Source organism: Salmo salar, unplaced genomic scaffold, assembly GCF_905237065.1.
Source record: "Salmo salar unplaced genomic scaffold, Ssal_v3.1, whole genome shotgun sequence".
Taxonomy (NCBI): domain Eukaryota; kingdom Metazoa; phylum Chordata; class Actinopteri; order Salmoniformes; family Salmonidae; genus Salmo; species Salmo salar.
Window position 1 is genome coordinate 44,210 of NW_025549156.1, and position 16,535 is coordinate 60,744.

Sequence of the window (16,535 nt, forward strand, 5' to 3'; positions counted from 1 at the left end):
TGTTAACAGTTCCCCTTTTCCTTGAATGTCTTGCTTACATTGCTAAATCATTAAGCTTTGAGTAAATTATTCTTCCACACACACATTAGTAAATTAATCTTACAATCACGTGGTTATACATTTTCAGGGTGAAATCATTTAGCCAAACCTTTAATCATATAAATTCCATTACAAAATGTTAAGGTTAAACTCAAATATATTGATTAATAAAAAAAATTAAATGGTGTATTGGAGGCGAAGTCAGGTGCAGGAGAGCAGAGTATAATGAACAGGCACACTTTTATTATAGTTCCAAAAACGAGAGCACTACATAAATCAAACGCGCTCAAAACACGGAACATAAAAGTAAAGCGCGTAAACTAACACCACATAACAAGAAACAATTACACACAAAACATGATGGGAACCAGAGGGTTAAATACAAGTAGATAAATTGGGGAAATGAAAACCAGGGGTGTATGGAAACAAGACAAGACAAATGGATATATGAAAAATGGAGCGGCGATGGCTAGAAAGCCGGTGACGTCGATCGCCGAACGCCGCCCGAACAAGGAGAGGCGGAAGTCGTGACAAAAAAACATAATTTACGGGAGAAATTGTAAAAAAAATTGCATTATATTTATTAATGATATTATGAATAGAAATGGAGTTGTCACATATGCAGTTGTCGAAAATATATGGGAATATCTGCTCAATCCACATTTACAACCAACTGATTGCAGCACTACCACAAAAATGGAGGAGGCAAGTGGAAAAGGGAGAAGGTAGGGAACTTGTTTGCCTGCCATATATTAATGATACAAATTGGCTGAAAGGAACTGGCATAAATGGAAAAATATACCAGTTTCATCTGAGGACCAAAATGTTGACAGCTGCACCATACAGGATGAAAAATAAATGGGAGGAGATTTTCAATGTACCAATTCCATGGCACACGGTTTATGAACTGGTACAAAAAAAACGACACTTGACTCAACACTTAGAGTTTTTCAATTAAAATGATTATATACAATTCTTGCCACCAACAGAATGCTTAAACTGAACCTTACAAATATCAGTGTTGGGTGGTTTGGAAAACCACAGTCAGTCAATAAATAACACAATAATACTCGCAGGAAATGTTTACATCTTTAGCTCTCAATCTGTGGATAATATACGATTAGAAAGATTCAAACATTTTGTAAAACATCACATCCCAATTTAAAAATATATGGCATATGGAAATGTGTATGTATATATGTATATGTACGTATGTGTAGATAAAAAGCTGGGGGAAAAAACTAAAGATATTTGTCCTCAGAAGAGGTAAAAAAATATATGTATTTTTTTGTTTGTTGCTTTTTTGACAAAGATTTGACAAAGATTTACAGCTATGAGCAACACCATGGGGTGTATTAATTAGTCACCCACCGTAGCACAACGTTTTGCAACAAAAAAATTGTTTCTTTTGGAAAAAGTCAGGTAGGTCCCTACCTGTTTTAGGGGGAAAGCACTCAGTGTAATCCTAAACGTTGAGTAGGAGTTTTGATCTAGGATCAGGTCTCTAATGAATACACCGCATGGTGTTGAATAGGAGGGTTGATCTAGGATCAGGTCTGTTTCCTAGTGAATACACCCCATGGTGTTGAATAGGAGGGTTGATCTAGGACCAGGTCTGTTTCCTAGTGAATACACCCCATGGTGTTGAATAGGAGGGTTGATCTAGGATCAGGTCTGTTTCCTAGTGAATACACCCCATGGTGTTGAGTAGGAGGGTTGATCTAGGACCAGGTCTGTTTCCTAGTGAATACACCCCATGGTGTTGAGTAGGAGGGTTGATCTAGGATCAGGTCTGTTTCCTAGTGAATACACCCCATGGTGTTGAGTAGGAGGGTTGATCTAGGATCAGGTCTGTTTCCTAGTGAATACACCCCATGGTGTTGAATAGGAGGGTTGATCTAGGATCAGGTCTGTTTCCTAGTGAATACACCCCATGGTGTTGAATAGGAGGGTTGATCTAGGATCAGGTCTCCCCGGTCCAAATGATTAAGATTATAATTCTCATCCACTGTTATGAACCGGCTCATAGTCCGTAACAAAGAGGGAGACAACGTGGAGATATAGAAAAACATGTATTAAATAAAGTCAACTATATACAAGTTATAATGGGGTGTGTAGTCAGTAGTGGAAGGGAGTGGATGTGTTCACAGATGGTGATAATGAGGGCTGTTGAAAGGTGCCAAAACAAATGAACACAACGAAGCCCCAAAATGCCACAACCAAAAACAACAGTGTGTCTGGGTGGAGAGAGTCTCCTCAATGAATGGGGGAAAGGTGTATTTATCCCCGGGACACAGCCGAGCCCAGGTGTGTCCCATTTCACTGACGACCCTTCCGGCTCCACCCACCGACATCCTATTAAAGAAAACAAGATCAAAGAGAAAGAATTCTGCAGAGGACAGAGTGGGAGGGTCGTCACAGTGTGACAGAGCGGGAGGGTCGTCACAGTGTGACAGAGCGGGAGGGTCGTCACAGTGTGACAGAGTGGGAGGGTCGTCACAGTGTGACAGAGCGGGAGGGTCGTCACAGTGTGACAGAGCGGGAGGGTCGTCACAGTGTGACAGAGCGGGAGGGTCGTCACAGAGTGACAGAGCGGGAGGGTCGTCACAGTGTGACAGAATGGGAGGGTCGTCAGAGTGTGACAGAGCGGGAGGGTCGTCAAACACACACAATATATAAAATGTTTTTTTCTCCATAACATTTGTGCACTGTTACTATCCATTCTACCATTAGGTTGGTAGCCCAACACTGTTACTATCCATTCTACCATTAGGTTGGTAGCCCAACACTGTTACTATCCATTCTACCATTAGGTTGGTACTCCAACACTGTTACTATCCATTCTACCATTAGGTTGGTAGCCCAACACTGTTACTATCCATTCTACCATTAGGTTGGTAGCCCAACACTGTTACTATCCATTCTACCATTAGGTTGGTACCCCAACACTGTTACTATCCATTCTACCATTAGGTTGGTACTCCAACACTGTTACTATCCATTCTACCATTAGGTTGGTACTCCAACACTGTTGATCTGAAGCAGTGAACAAAGACAGGGGTCCAGCTCCCCAAGAAGGTTGATCATCCTGGAACTTGACTCAGTTCCTTTTCTCAACACCATGTCGATGATGTCACGAGCCTTCCCTGTAGCTCAGTTGGTAGAGCATGGTGTTTGCAACACCAGGGTTGTGGGTTCGATTCCCACGGGGGGCCAGCACAGAAAAAAAATGTATGAAATGTATGCATTCACTACTGTAAGTTGCTCTGGATAAGAGTGTCTTCTAAATGACTAAAATAAAATGAAAAAAATGACGTGCCTTCTCTGCCCTCTCAGCTATCCCCTATAGTGAGTCCATTTCCTCACTTCCTTCAGACAGAGTGAGTTGTAATCCCATAAAGAATCTAAGGAAGGTCTTTGGTCAAGATGTCAACATGGTGGTGTGTATCTTTGACTAGCCTGACTATCAGCCTCCCCATCTGTATAGGACAAAAGATCATTCCAGTTCATTCCCTTAATTGTGTTTTCAAAATCATGTTGTGGAAATTCTTTCACACAGAGACACTCGAAGTCAATCTGAAATGAATCATTGTTTATTGTCAGTGAGCTGGAGAGGTTCCAACCAATCAGGAGCTCTCCCTGGTCAGACCCAACTCAATGCACCATAGAACACATGTCAATCAGGAACTCTCCCTGGTCAGACCCAACTCAATGCACCATAGTACACATGTCAATCAGGATCTCTCCCGGGTCAGACCCAGCAGTTGTCTTATATACGGCTATACACAGACAAGTTATATTTGCATGATTTAGCATAATTAATGAATCATTACCGTTTTGTTCCATTCATGTGACCGACCAATACTGGTTCATAACATTTGACAGACCAATACTGGTTCATAACATTTAACAGACCAACACCTCACCAGTCTTCTTCTCTCTAAGCTGAGACCTTGAAACTGAGATATCTCGTTCTCAAAACAACGTCTGGGCTTACTGCCAAATTACAGCTACTGATAGTGAGGATTTGTACAGTCAGCCACTTGATGAACACACAAATTAGTTTATAGAACAGCACATGAATAAAACACAGACATTTGTTAAAAGAATAGCACAAACATAAACATTTCCCTTACAATCATTTAAGTGTCTTTGTCCACAGACCAGGAGACAGGCCTCAGCATCTTCAGATTAGGTGAAGAAGTGTCTTTGTCCACAGACTAGGAGACAGGCCTCAGCATCTTCAGATTAGGTGAAGAAGTGTCTTTGTCCACAGACTAGGAGACAGGCCTCAGCATCTTCAGATTAGGTGCTATAAGACAGAGGATGGAGGAGAAGGGAAGAGAGAGGTCAGAAAGTATGCAGAAGAATGAGGAGTGAGATACACCTGAGATAATTATGTGATGATGGTCCTATGATACACCTGAGATAATGATGTGATGATGGTCCTATGATACACCTGAGATAATGATGTGATGATGGTCCTATGATACACCTGAGATAATGATGTGATGATGGTCCTATGATACACCTGAGATAATGATGTGATGATGTTCCTATGATACCCCTGAGATAATGATGTGATGATGGTCCTATGATAGAACTATAATAAGATACATTTATTACAGGCAGCAACACAAAAACATGCTTCCATTCTGAAAAATACTTTCTCTTTGATCTGGGTAGCTATGTTTTTATTTGACCTATATTTAATCATTCCACATATTCAAGGGAGGGAGAAAAGAAAACGGTCTTACCTAGATTCACTCAAGTACTTAACAAGATGGTGTTCATGTTCAATGAGAGCTTTGAGACAAGCTCCCGTCACTTCTGGTCCTTTGGGGAGGACTGATCTCAGTAGTTCTCTCATTCGGTCCTGTTCAGTTGTTTCAGCTTTTATTCTGGAGTACTCTTCATCACCAATCATTCTCTTTGACCGCAGAACATCTGCTATTGGCATTGGGTTTTTGACTCCCTGAATGAGTATAGCCCTGTGATTCTGAAGAAACTCCTCAGCAGGAATCCCAATGAGTGTTAATGCTGAAGGGGGATCAATTAAATGAATATGTCTTTAGGGTGAACAGCAGCTGTTTCTACATCATGCAGTCTCTCCAGTTATCATTCCCCTGATAGTCATTTATTGAATAGAGCTGACTCCAGGGTTGTGGTCAATTCCAATTGAAGTCAGTCAATAAAAAATAAATAAAATTACTATTCTGTTTATTGAGAAGTCATTGAAAGTAGATGCCCTTTTCCAGTTATTGAATTGGAATTTCAGTTTACTTCCTGAAATGACTGATTTATTTGGAATTGACACCTACCCTGGCTGACACGATTGTCTATTCTACATAACATACAGAGCCTTGCAAAAGTGTTCATACCCCTTGGATTTCTCTATTGTGTTACATAGTGGGATTAAAATGGATTTAGTTGTAATGTTTTGTCATCAATCTACTGAAAATAGTCTGTAATGTCAAAGTGGACATGTTCCCCATACATACAATATCTGGAAGTATTACATTTCAAGCACAGATTCAACTATATACAAAGACCAGGGATGTTTTTGAAAGCCTCGTGAAGAAGGGCAGTGATTGGTAGATGGGTAACAATAACAAAATCAGACATTTAATAATTATGCTGTGGATTACATATTAAACATTTACATTACATTACATTTAAGTCATTTAGCAGACGCTCTTATCCAGAGCGACTTACAAAATGGTGCATTCACCTTATGATATCCAGTGGAACAACCACTTTACAATAGTGCATCTAAATATTTTAAGGGGGGGGGTTAGAAGGATTACTTTATCCTATCCTAGGTATTCCTTAAAGAGGTGGGGTTTCAGGTGTCTCCGGAAGGTGGTGATTGACTCCGCTGTCCTGGCGTCGTGAGGGGAGCTTGTTCCACCATTGGGGTGCCAGAGCAGCGAACAGTTTTGACTGGGCTGAGCGGGAACTGTGCTTCCTCAGAGGTAGGGGGGCCAGCAGGCCAGTGGTGGATGAACGCAGTGCCCTTGTTTGGGTGTAGGGCCTGATCAGAGCCTGAAGGTATGGAGGTGCCGTTCCCTTCACAGCTCCGTAGGCAATCACCATGGTCTTGTAGCGGATGCGAGCTTCAACTGGAAGCCAGTGGAGAGAGCGGAGGAGCGGGGTGACGTGAGAGAACTTGGGAAGGTTGAACACCAGACGGGCTGCGGCGTTCTGGATGAGTTGTAGGGGTTTAATGGCACAGGCAGGGAGCCCAGCCAACAGCGAGTTGCAGTAATCCAGACGGGAGATGACAAGTGCCTGGATTAGGACCTGCGCCGCTTCCTGTGTGAGGCAGGGTCGTACTCTGCGAATGTTGTAGAGCATGAACCTACAGGATCGGGTCACCGCCTTGATGTTAGTGGAGAACGACAGGGTGTTGTCCAGGATCACGCCAAGGTTCTTAGCACTCTGGGAGGAGGACACAAGGGAGTTGTCAACCGTGATGGCGAGATCATGGAACGGGCAGTCCTTCCCCGGGAGGAAGAGCAGCTCCGTCTTGCCGAGGTTCAGCTTGAGCTGGTGATCCGTCATCCACACTGATATGTCTGACAGACATGCAGAGATGCGATTCGCCGCCTGGTTATCAGAAGGGGGAAAGGAGAAGATTAATTGTGTGTCGTCTGCATAGCAATGATAGGAGAGACCATGTGAGGATATGACAGAGCCAAGTGACTTGGTGTATAGCGAGAATAGGAGAGGGCCTAGAACAGAGCCCTGGGGGACACCAGTGGTGAGAGCGCATGGTGCGGAGACAGATTCTCGCCACGCCACCTGGTAGGAGCGACCTGTCAGGTAGGACGCAATCCAAGCGTGGGCCGCGCCGGAGATGCCCAACTCGGAGAGGGTGGAGAGGAGGATCTGATGGTTCACAGTATCAAAGGCAGAAGGTAGGTCTAGAAGTATGAGAGCAGAGGAGAGAGAGTTAGCTTTAGCAGTGCGGAGAGCCTCCGTGACACAGAGAAGAGCAGTCTCAGTTGAATGCCCAGTCTTGAAACCTGACTGATTAGGATCAAGAAGGTCATTCTGAGAGAGATAGCAGGAGAGCTGGCCAAGGACGGCACGTTCAAGAGTTTTGGAGAGAAAAGAAAGAAGGGATACTGGTCTGTAGTTGTTGACATCGGAGGGATCGAGTGTAGGTTTTTTCAGAAGGGGTGCAACTCTCGCTCTCTTGAAGACGGAAGGGACGTAGCCAGCGGTCAAGGATGAGTTGATGAGCGAGGTGAGGAAGGGGAGAAGGTCTCCGGAAATGGTCTGGAGAAGAGAGGAGGGGATAGGGTCAAGTGGGCAGGTTGTTGGGCGGCCGGCCGTCACAAGACGCGAGATTTCATCTGGAGAGAGAGGGGAGAAAGAGGTCAAAGCACAGGGTAGGGCAGTGTGAGCAGGACCAGCGGTGTCGTTTGACTTAGCAAACGAGGATCGGATATCGTCAACCTTCTTTTCAAAATGGTTGACGAAGTCATCCGCAGAGAGGGAGGAGGGGGGAGGGGGAGGAGGATTCAGGAGGGAGGAGAAGGTAGCAAAGAGCTTCCTAGGGTTAGAGGCAGATGCTTGGAATTTAGAGTGGTAGAAAGTGGCTTTAGCAGCAGAGACAGAAGAGGAGAATGTAGAGAGGAGTGAGTGAAAGGATGCCAGGTCCGCAGGGGAGGCGAGTTTTCCTCCATTTCCGCTCGGCTGCCCGGAGCCCTGTTCTGTGAGCTCGTAGTGAGTCGTCGAGCCACGGAGCAGGAGGGGAGGACCGAGCCGGCCTGGAGGATAGGGGACAGAGAAAATCAAAGGATGCAGAAAGGGAGGAGAGGAGGGTTGAGGAGGCAGAATCAGGAGATAGGTTGGAGAAGGTTTGAGCAGAGGGAAGAGATGATAGGATGGAAGAGGAGAGAGTAGCGGGAGAGAGAGAGCGAAGGTTGGGACGGCGCAATACCATCCGAGTAGGGGCAGAGTGAGAAGTGTTGGATAAGAGCAAGAGGGAAAAGGATACAAGGTAGTGGTCGGAGATTTGGAGGGGAGTTGCAATGAGATTAGTGGAAGAACAGCATCTAGTAAAGATGAGGTCAAGCGTATTGCCTGCCTTGTGAGTAGGGGGGGAAGGTGAGAGGGTGAGGTCAAAAGAGGAGAGGAGTGGAAAGAAGGAGGCAGAGAGTCACCCAGAACTGTGAGAGGTGAGCCATCCTCAGGAAAGGAACTTATCAAGGCCACCAATAAACCACCCAGACACATCAAAGATAGTCGTCCTTCTGAACTGAGTTGCAGGACAGGAAGGAAACTGCTCAGGGACGTCACCATCAGGACACTGGTGAATTTAAAACAGTTCCAGAGTTAAATGTCTGTGATGGGAGAAAACTGAGGATGGATCAACAACATTGTAGTGACTCCATAATAACGACTTAAATGACAGAGTGAAAAGAAGAATACAAATATACAGAATAAAAATATTCCAAAACATGCATCTTATATCTAACAAGGTACTAAAGTAATACTGTAAAAAACATCTACAAAGGAAGACACTTTTTGGCCTAAATGCAAAGCCTCATGTTTGGGGCAAATCCAACACATCACTGAGTAACTGCCTCCTTATTTTCAAGCATGGTGGTGGCTGCATCATAGTATGGGTATGTTTGTCATCAGCAAATACTGGGTAGTTTTTCAGGATAAAAATAAATGGAATGGAGCTAAGAATAGGCAAAATCCTAGAGGAAAACCTGCTTCAGTCTGCTTTCCACCAGACACTGGGAGAGGAATTCACCTTTCAACAGAACAATAACCTACATAACAAGGCCAAATCTACACTTGAGCTGCTTACCAAGAAGACATTGAATGTTCCTGAGTGGCCACGTTACAGTTCTGACTTAAATCTGCTTGTAAATCTATGGAAAGATTTAAATGGCTGTCTAGCCATGATCTCCAACATCTTGACAGAGCTTGAAGAATTATGAAAATAATAATGGGCTAATATTGTACAATCCAGGTGTGGAAAGCTCTTAGAGACTTACCCAAGAAGACTTCCAGCTGTAATCGCTGCCAAAGGTGTTTCTAAGTATTGACTCGGGGGGCTGAATACTTATGGAACGACTATTTTAGGTATTTCATTTCTATCAATCTAAATATATATATTCTTTGACATTTGAGTATTTTGTGTAGATTGTCGTCAAGAAATGACAATGAAATCCCTTTTAATCCCACTGTTAAACAAAATGTGACGCAGATAAGGCTCTGTATTTATGTCTGAATGTTTTATATCATTACACCCCACTGAACATGACTCATGAAGACCTTCATCACCCCACTGAACATGACTCATGAAGACCTTCATCACCCCACTGAACATGACTCATGAAGACATTCATCACCCCACTGAACATGACTCATGAAGACCTTCATCACCCCACTGAACATGACTCATGAAGACCTTCATCACCCCACTGAACATGACTCATGAAGACCTTCATCACCCCACTAAACATGACTCATGAAGACCTTCATCACCCCACTGAACACGACTCATGAAGACCTTCATCACCCCACTAAACATGACTCATGAAGACCTTCATCACCCCACTGAACATGACTAATGAAGACCTTCATCACCCCACTGAACACGACTCATGAAGACCTTCATCACCCCACTGAACATGACTCATGAAGACCTTCATCACCCCACTAAACATGACTCATGAAGACCTTCATCACCCCACTGAACATGACTCATGAAGACCTTCATCACCCCACTGAACACGACTCATGAAGACCTTCATCACCCCACTAAACATGACTCATGAAGACCTTCATCACCCCACTGAACATGACTAATGAAGACCTTCATCACCCCACTGAACACGACTCATGAAGACCTTCATCACCCCACTGAACATGACTCATGAAGACCTTCATCACCCCACTGAACATGACTCATGAAGACCTTCATCACCCCACTGAACATGACTCATGAAGACCTTCATCACCCCACTGAACATGACTCATGAAGACCTTCATCACCCCACTGAACATGACTCATGAAGACCTTCATCACCCCACTGAACATGACTCATGAAGACCTTCATCACCCCACTGAACATGACTCATGAAGACCTTCATCACCCCACTGAACATGACTCATGAAGACCTTCATCACCCCACTGAACATGACTCATGAAGACCTTCATCACCCCACTGAACATGACTCATGAAGACCTTCATCACCCCACTGAACATGACTCATGAAGACCTTCATCACCCCACTGAACATGACTCATGAAGACCTTCATCACCCCACTGAACATGACTCATGAAGACCTTCATCAGTGTCCTTCATCACAACTTGAAGAGATGTTAGCTCTGTAACCCGTTTTATAAACCTCATCCACAAAAACAAACTTACTTGTTGGATGAGAGTCTTTGCTGTATAGATCTGAAAGACAAACAATAGAAAATATCAAACATTTGAGTAGCATCTGTTAGAAAAGGACATTGATGATTGACATACTGTTCATGTACAGTATTTCTTACCTTTTGATACCACTGATTTCCATACTGTCCTCTCATCTTCCCCGATTAATTCCATCTCAATGTCAACCCCTGTGTTTCCCATAATCATCTGACAACAGCTTGGTGTGGTGTCTGCAGGTAACAGCTGAATCTTCTGTAGGAGGCCATATGGTGCAACGATTGAGACAACAGACAAGAGATAGAAAGAAAGAAATAGTGAAGTAGAATGATATTCCAGTTATTCATATACAATATGACAGATTCATGTCCTCAGCCTGCTAAAACTGCACCTCTGGATTGATGGAAGTGGAATGGGGATTCTTGAATGCAAACAAACTGTTCAGCTTTAAGGGCCCGTTTGGACTTGACAGGACGAATTCTGAAAATCCTTTGGACACCTGATTTTTCTCCTGTTCCCGAACAGCCTACAAAATGAGCAATGTAGTAGTCAGTCAGAACAATGTAGTCTCGTAATTCACACAACATGCAATCCATTTTTGTCAACAACAAAAAATGTGTAGACTATTGTTCTACTATCCCTATTTTACCAGGATATTATTTTAAAGGTGTACAAGTTGACTGAGAAGAGATTTCCTTTTTACAGCAATGACCTGGGGAAGAGTTACAGGGAAGAGGAGAGGGGATTAATGAGCCAATTGGAAGCTGGGGATGATTAGGTAGCCATGATAGTATGAGGGCCAAATTGGGAGTTGAGCCAGGACACCGGGTTAACACCCCTACTCTTATGATAAGTGCCATGGGATCTTTAGTGACCATGGAGAGGACACCCGTTTAACGTCCCATCTGAAAGACAGCACCCTACACAGGGAAATGTCCCTTTCACTGCCCAGGGGCATTGGGTTCTCCTTCGACCAGAGGGAGGAGTGCTGTCTACTGGCTCTTCAAATGAATGAGACAGGAATAGATTTCTCACAGAGCTGCATGTTGTCTTTGTAATCTAGAGATTTTCAACAAACTATCAGCTTTCCTTCAGTAAGTTTCAACATACTGTTGTCACTTCAATGATAGTGCCTCACCTCTTTCTGACTGGAGTTTCTGAGGAGCAGGTACAGCCTTGAAATGACTGTTGACCTTTTTACTGCCATATAGAGGACCACGTCACAGTGGACATCTACGTTCCAAGGATAGATATAGCTCAGTATAACAGAGATTACTGAGAACTTGGGATGGAGAATCTTAGCATGGAATCTGGTGACCTCATGCACTTCCTCTAAAGACACTCCATGTTCCTCTACATGAAGAATCTTCATCTCATTCCTCAGGGAAGGGTTGGTCCCTGAACAACACAATAAAAAGGAGACAGAAAGACAAATATTGTATTATTCATCCAACTAAAACACAAAGAATATGCAGTACCAGATCACAGTAAACTCAAACTCCCAGAATAGTTCATTCATTAATTCAGGAAGTGAAAGTCAGTTACATGGAAATGTCTTTCTGAATACTATTTCTATATGGTTTTACCTAAACAGACAAAGTGTGGCAGATGAACTTCCTCCAGTTCACCTAACTCCATAGTGATGTCCAGCAATGGACCACCTTGTGTGTACTGCATGACTTTCAGAAGTTGACTGTAGGGTTCCCAGTTCCTGAAGTGATACTTCAGAATGACATCTCTCTCACACAGCCAGCGGAGCCCAGACACTGTGCACTCATAACTCCCTTTGGGTGTCCTGTGCCTGAGGGCAACAACAAGATATGGTAGAGAGGGTCAATCGTCAAATGGAGAGGTTGGATTAGAAGACTATTCCCAAAGGTAATGGGGAAATACACTAGCAAGTGGAATGAAATGTTAAAAGTAGTTATTTTACCTGAACATTTTCACTCCCTGGACAGTGGAAGTCAAGGGTTCAATCTGAAGCCAGTGTGTGGAGTCCTGAACAAGGACAAGCATGTCAGTAATACATATGGGGCCTGTTTCCTGGACACAGATTGAGTCTAGTGCTGGACTAAAAAGCATGCTCAATGGAAGTTTCAATAGAAAGTTCTTTAAGGTCCAGGACTAGACTTAATCTGTGTCTGGGAAACTGGCCAATTAACCAAAGTAACTAATCTAATGTATTTATTCAATGTTACATGGAATGCTGGTGATTTATCAAATAAACTGTCTAATGACAAAATATGACAACAGCTAAAATCCTGCATGACTACAAGCAGAACACAGGACTGTCTATATCCCAGTATGAATGGTTGGTCAGTACACACCTGGCTTTGAGACTGTGTTTATATTACTAAAGCAGAACACAGGACTGTCTATATCCCAGTATGAATGGTTGGTCAGTACACACCTGGCTTTGAGACTGTGTTTATATTACTAAAGCAGAACACAGGACTGTCTATATCCCAGTATGAATGGTTGGTCAGTACACACCTGGCTTTGAGACTGTGTTTATATTACTAAAGCAGAACACAGGACTGTCTATATCCCAGTATGAATGGTTGGTCAGTACACACCTGGCTTTGAGACTGTGTTTATATTACTAAAGCAGAACACAGGATTGTCTATATCCCAGTATGAATGGTTGGTCAGTACACACCTCGCTTTGAGACTGTGCCTGACTCCTGCAGGTATGTAAAAGTAAGAATTGACATTATGACTTACCTCAACATGGTCACAAGTCTTACAGCTCTGAGGAATCCCTGAAGTCAAAAGTAGTTATTTAAAATGGACAATCTCATGGAATATTGAATGAATAATTATTAAATAGACTTGTAATAAAAATGAATATAAGTGATCAACAGTCTCAGAATGTACACTCATTAGCATACCGTAATCTGACATTAGTGTTATATTAATTAATGTTTGTGGAAGCAGGAAACAACATCGTTCTGGTCCATGTTTTGTAGATGTTGGGGGTCTGATTTCTGGTAGATCCTAGGATGAGAGCTTAAAGGTAGAGTCAGCTAAATGATGATGTACGAGCAGCACCACAGATATTGTGATGAGCAAGATGCCTGACTTCTCTCTCACACAGTCACACACAGTATCTGCCCATGTGCAAGGGTTCTCTTCACTCTCTAACAGAGTGTTAGCCACGGGACCAAAACAGCAGAGAAGTTTAGCCTTGCGCTACAATGCTCTTAGTTGTTGTAGAAATTGACCCACTATGCTGTTTACTTTGTGCATCTACGTCATATCGCTGACTCTACCTTTAAGTTTGTTTTGACCAAATAGATCATGATTGTGTTCCTTGACTGGGACTCAACTACAATGAACGCTTAAAACAATTTTGATTTAAAAACAATTATCAGTTAACACTCACATTTCCCAGGTCCAGGCTTGATCCAACTCTCTCCACCATGGTCTCTGGTGTTGGTAAAGCAGAAGGATAGACTGAGATTAAACTAAATACAACTTATAAAGGCTTCATATAGCATACATACAGTCTTCATAAGACATACAACAAGTTTATATGGGGTGAGAGAACAACTCCCTATGTAGGGCACATTGCCTAAATGTGACATAACCCACTATGTCAACTTTCATATAGGCAATACTGACAGGTGACATTGCATATCTTGAGGAAAGCCCTTAGAGGTGTGAAGTCACCAGGTAGTGGTTAGAGAGAGAATGACATTACAGAGAGGCTGTTCTATTTAACAGGTTTTGATGCCCTCTAGTGGTTAGAGAGAGAATGACATTACAGAGAGGCTGTTCTATTTAACAGGTTCTGATGCCCTCTAGTGGTTAGAGAGAGAATTACATAACAGAGAGGCTGTTCTATTTAACAGGTTCTGATGCCCTCTAGTGGTAAGAGAGAGAATGACATTACAGAGAGGCTGTTCTATTTAACAGGTTCTGATGCCCTCTAGTGGTTAGAGAGAGAATGACATAACAGAGAGGCTGTTCTATTTAACAGGTTCTGATGCCCTCTAGTGATTAGAGAGAGAATGACATTACAGAGAGGCTGTTCTATTTAACAGGTTCTGATGCCCTCTAGTGGTTAGAGAGAGAATGACATTACAGAGAGGCTGTTCTATTTAACAGGTTCTGATGCCCTCTAGTGGTAAGAGAGAGAATGACATTACAGAGAGGCTGTTCTATTTAACAGGTTCTGATGCCCTCTAGTGGTTAGAGAGAGAATGACATTACAGAGAGGCTGTTCTATTTAACAGGTTCTGATGCCCTCTAATGGTTAGAGAGATAATGACATTACAGAGAGGCTGTTCTATTTAACAGGTTCTGATACCCTCTAGTGGTTAGAGAGAGAATGACATTACAGAGAGGCTGTTCTATTTACCAGGTTCTGATGCCCTCTAGTGGTTAGAGAGAGAATGACATAACAGAGAGGCTGTTCTATTTAACAGACTGAAATTAAATAGAGGACAGGAATCTACTAACACATTAAAACACACCACTACTACTAATCTAACTGTCTGTAGGTCCAACAGAACACATTAAAACACACCACTACTACTAATCTAACTGTCTGTAGGTCCAACAGAACACATTAAAACACACCACTACCACTAATCTAACTGTCTGTAGGTCCAACAGAACACATTAAAACACACCACTACTACTAATCTAACTGTCTATAGGTCCAACAGAACACATTAAAACACACCACTACTACTAATCTAACTGTCTGTAGGTCCAACAGAACACATTAAAACACACCACTACTACTAATCTAACTGTCTGTAGGTCCAACAGAACACATTAAAACACACCACTACTACTAATCTAACTGTCTGTAGGTCCAACAGAACACATTAAAACACACCACTACTACTAATCTAACTGTCTGTAGGTCCAACAGAACACATTAAAACACACCACTGCTACTAATCTAACTGTCTGTAGGTCCAACAGAACACATTAAAACACACCACTACTAATGTAATTATAGAAATGATGAAACAAATGATAAAACATTGCTATGACTCACCTCTGAATGTGTTGGTCATCTATCTGACACAGGGTCACTGAGGAGGAGTAAAACCTAAACCCAGGATAGAGGGGTTCAGTGAATGTGGTGTGTTCTGTGTGAAGGTGTGTCAGTGTACCAGAGGAGGACACACTATAGAAGGACAAAGTACCAGCTGGCCAGTCCAGATACACACCAACTCTGTTAGAAACAGGACCAGAGATGATTCTGCTGACTCCAACATGGAAAAATGAGTAGAGGCCATCAGAGCAGACTAAACACCAGGACTTCCTATTGGCTCCAATCCAACTGTCATCCTCCCTTCCCTTTCTCTTCATTCCCTTGTACACCACACCAATGTCAGCCCAGTAACCATCCCTCTCCACCTCCCAGTAATAACGAGATCCAGATAAGCCTTCTCTGCAGAGAACTTGGTAAAGACAGTCTAATCTGTCTGGATGGTCTTCATAATGCTGCTCCTCTTTCACCCGTGTCACCTTCCTGTTCCGCTCAGACAGTATCAGGTTTGGGTTTACTGTATTTGGGTCCGGGGTGAGATAACAGGCATCTGTAGACAAAAGGAGAGTTTAATCAAACCACATCTTCATATAAAATGTTGTTTTGTAGGTACAGAACAAGTATTGATTAGTTACTATGTTACTATAGTTCGGAATATTCAGTTAATTAGGATTGAAGAGACTTACATTTCCTCAGCCCTGATTTCAGCCTGCACTCTCCACCATGATCCACACTGTAGGAGAAACAGGTTATTGACTGACAAAGACCTAATAAAGCAGTCAACATTTAAACCATATTGTTGTGTTCGGGTGCACTATCCAAGTTCATTACTAGAGACATACAGGTATTCTATCCTACCTACTGCATACAGAACAGAGTACAATTCATTACTAGAGACATACAGGTATTCTATCCTACCTACTGCATACAGAACAGAGTAAAATTCATTACTAGAGACATACAGGTATTCTATCCTACCTACTGCATACAGAACGGAGTACAATTCATTACTAGAGACATACAGGTATTCTATCCTACCTACTGCATACAGAACAGAGTAAAATTCATTACTAG

The 16,535-nt window shown here is 42.8% G+C and overlaps 1 protein-coding gene across 1 annotated transcript in view; it reads right to left on the reverse strand.

Annotated features, from left to right (window-relative positions):
• Window positions 1–3,616: 3,616 nt before the first annotated feature.
• The window catches only part of LOC106597344 (uncharacterized), a 28,393-nt gene continuing 15,474 nt past the window's right edge, over window positions 3,617–16,535 (reverse strand). Inside the window, exons 7-18 of the mRNA XM_045713052.1 lie at window positions 16,148–16,194; window positions 15,465–16,011; window positions 13,836–13,879; window positions 13,175–13,212; window positions 12,384–12,448; window positions 12,037–12,251; window positions 11,589–11,848; window positions 10,842–10,976; window positions 10,573–10,705; window positions 10,445–10,474; window positions 4,797–5,079; window positions 3,617–4,351 (exon numbers count right to left, since the gene is read on the reverse strand). Of these exons, the coding sequence (XP_045569008.1) occupies window positions 4,345–4,351; window positions 4,797–5,079; window positions 10,445–10,474; window positions 10,573–10,705; window positions 10,842–10,976; window positions 11,589–11,848; window positions 12,037–12,251; window positions 12,384–12,448; window positions 13,175–13,212; window positions 13,836–13,879; window positions 15,465–16,011; window positions 16,148–16,194 (1,804 nt within the window). The 3' untranslated portion in view covers window positions 3,617–4,344. The remainder of the gene's footprint in view (window positions 4,352–4,796; window positions 5,080–10,444; window positions 10,475–10,572; window positions 10,706–10,841; window positions 10,977–11,588; window positions 11,849–12,036; window positions 12,252–12,383; window positions 12,449–13,174; window positions 13,213–13,835; window positions 13,880–15,464; window positions 16,012–16,147; window positions 16,195–16,535) is intronic.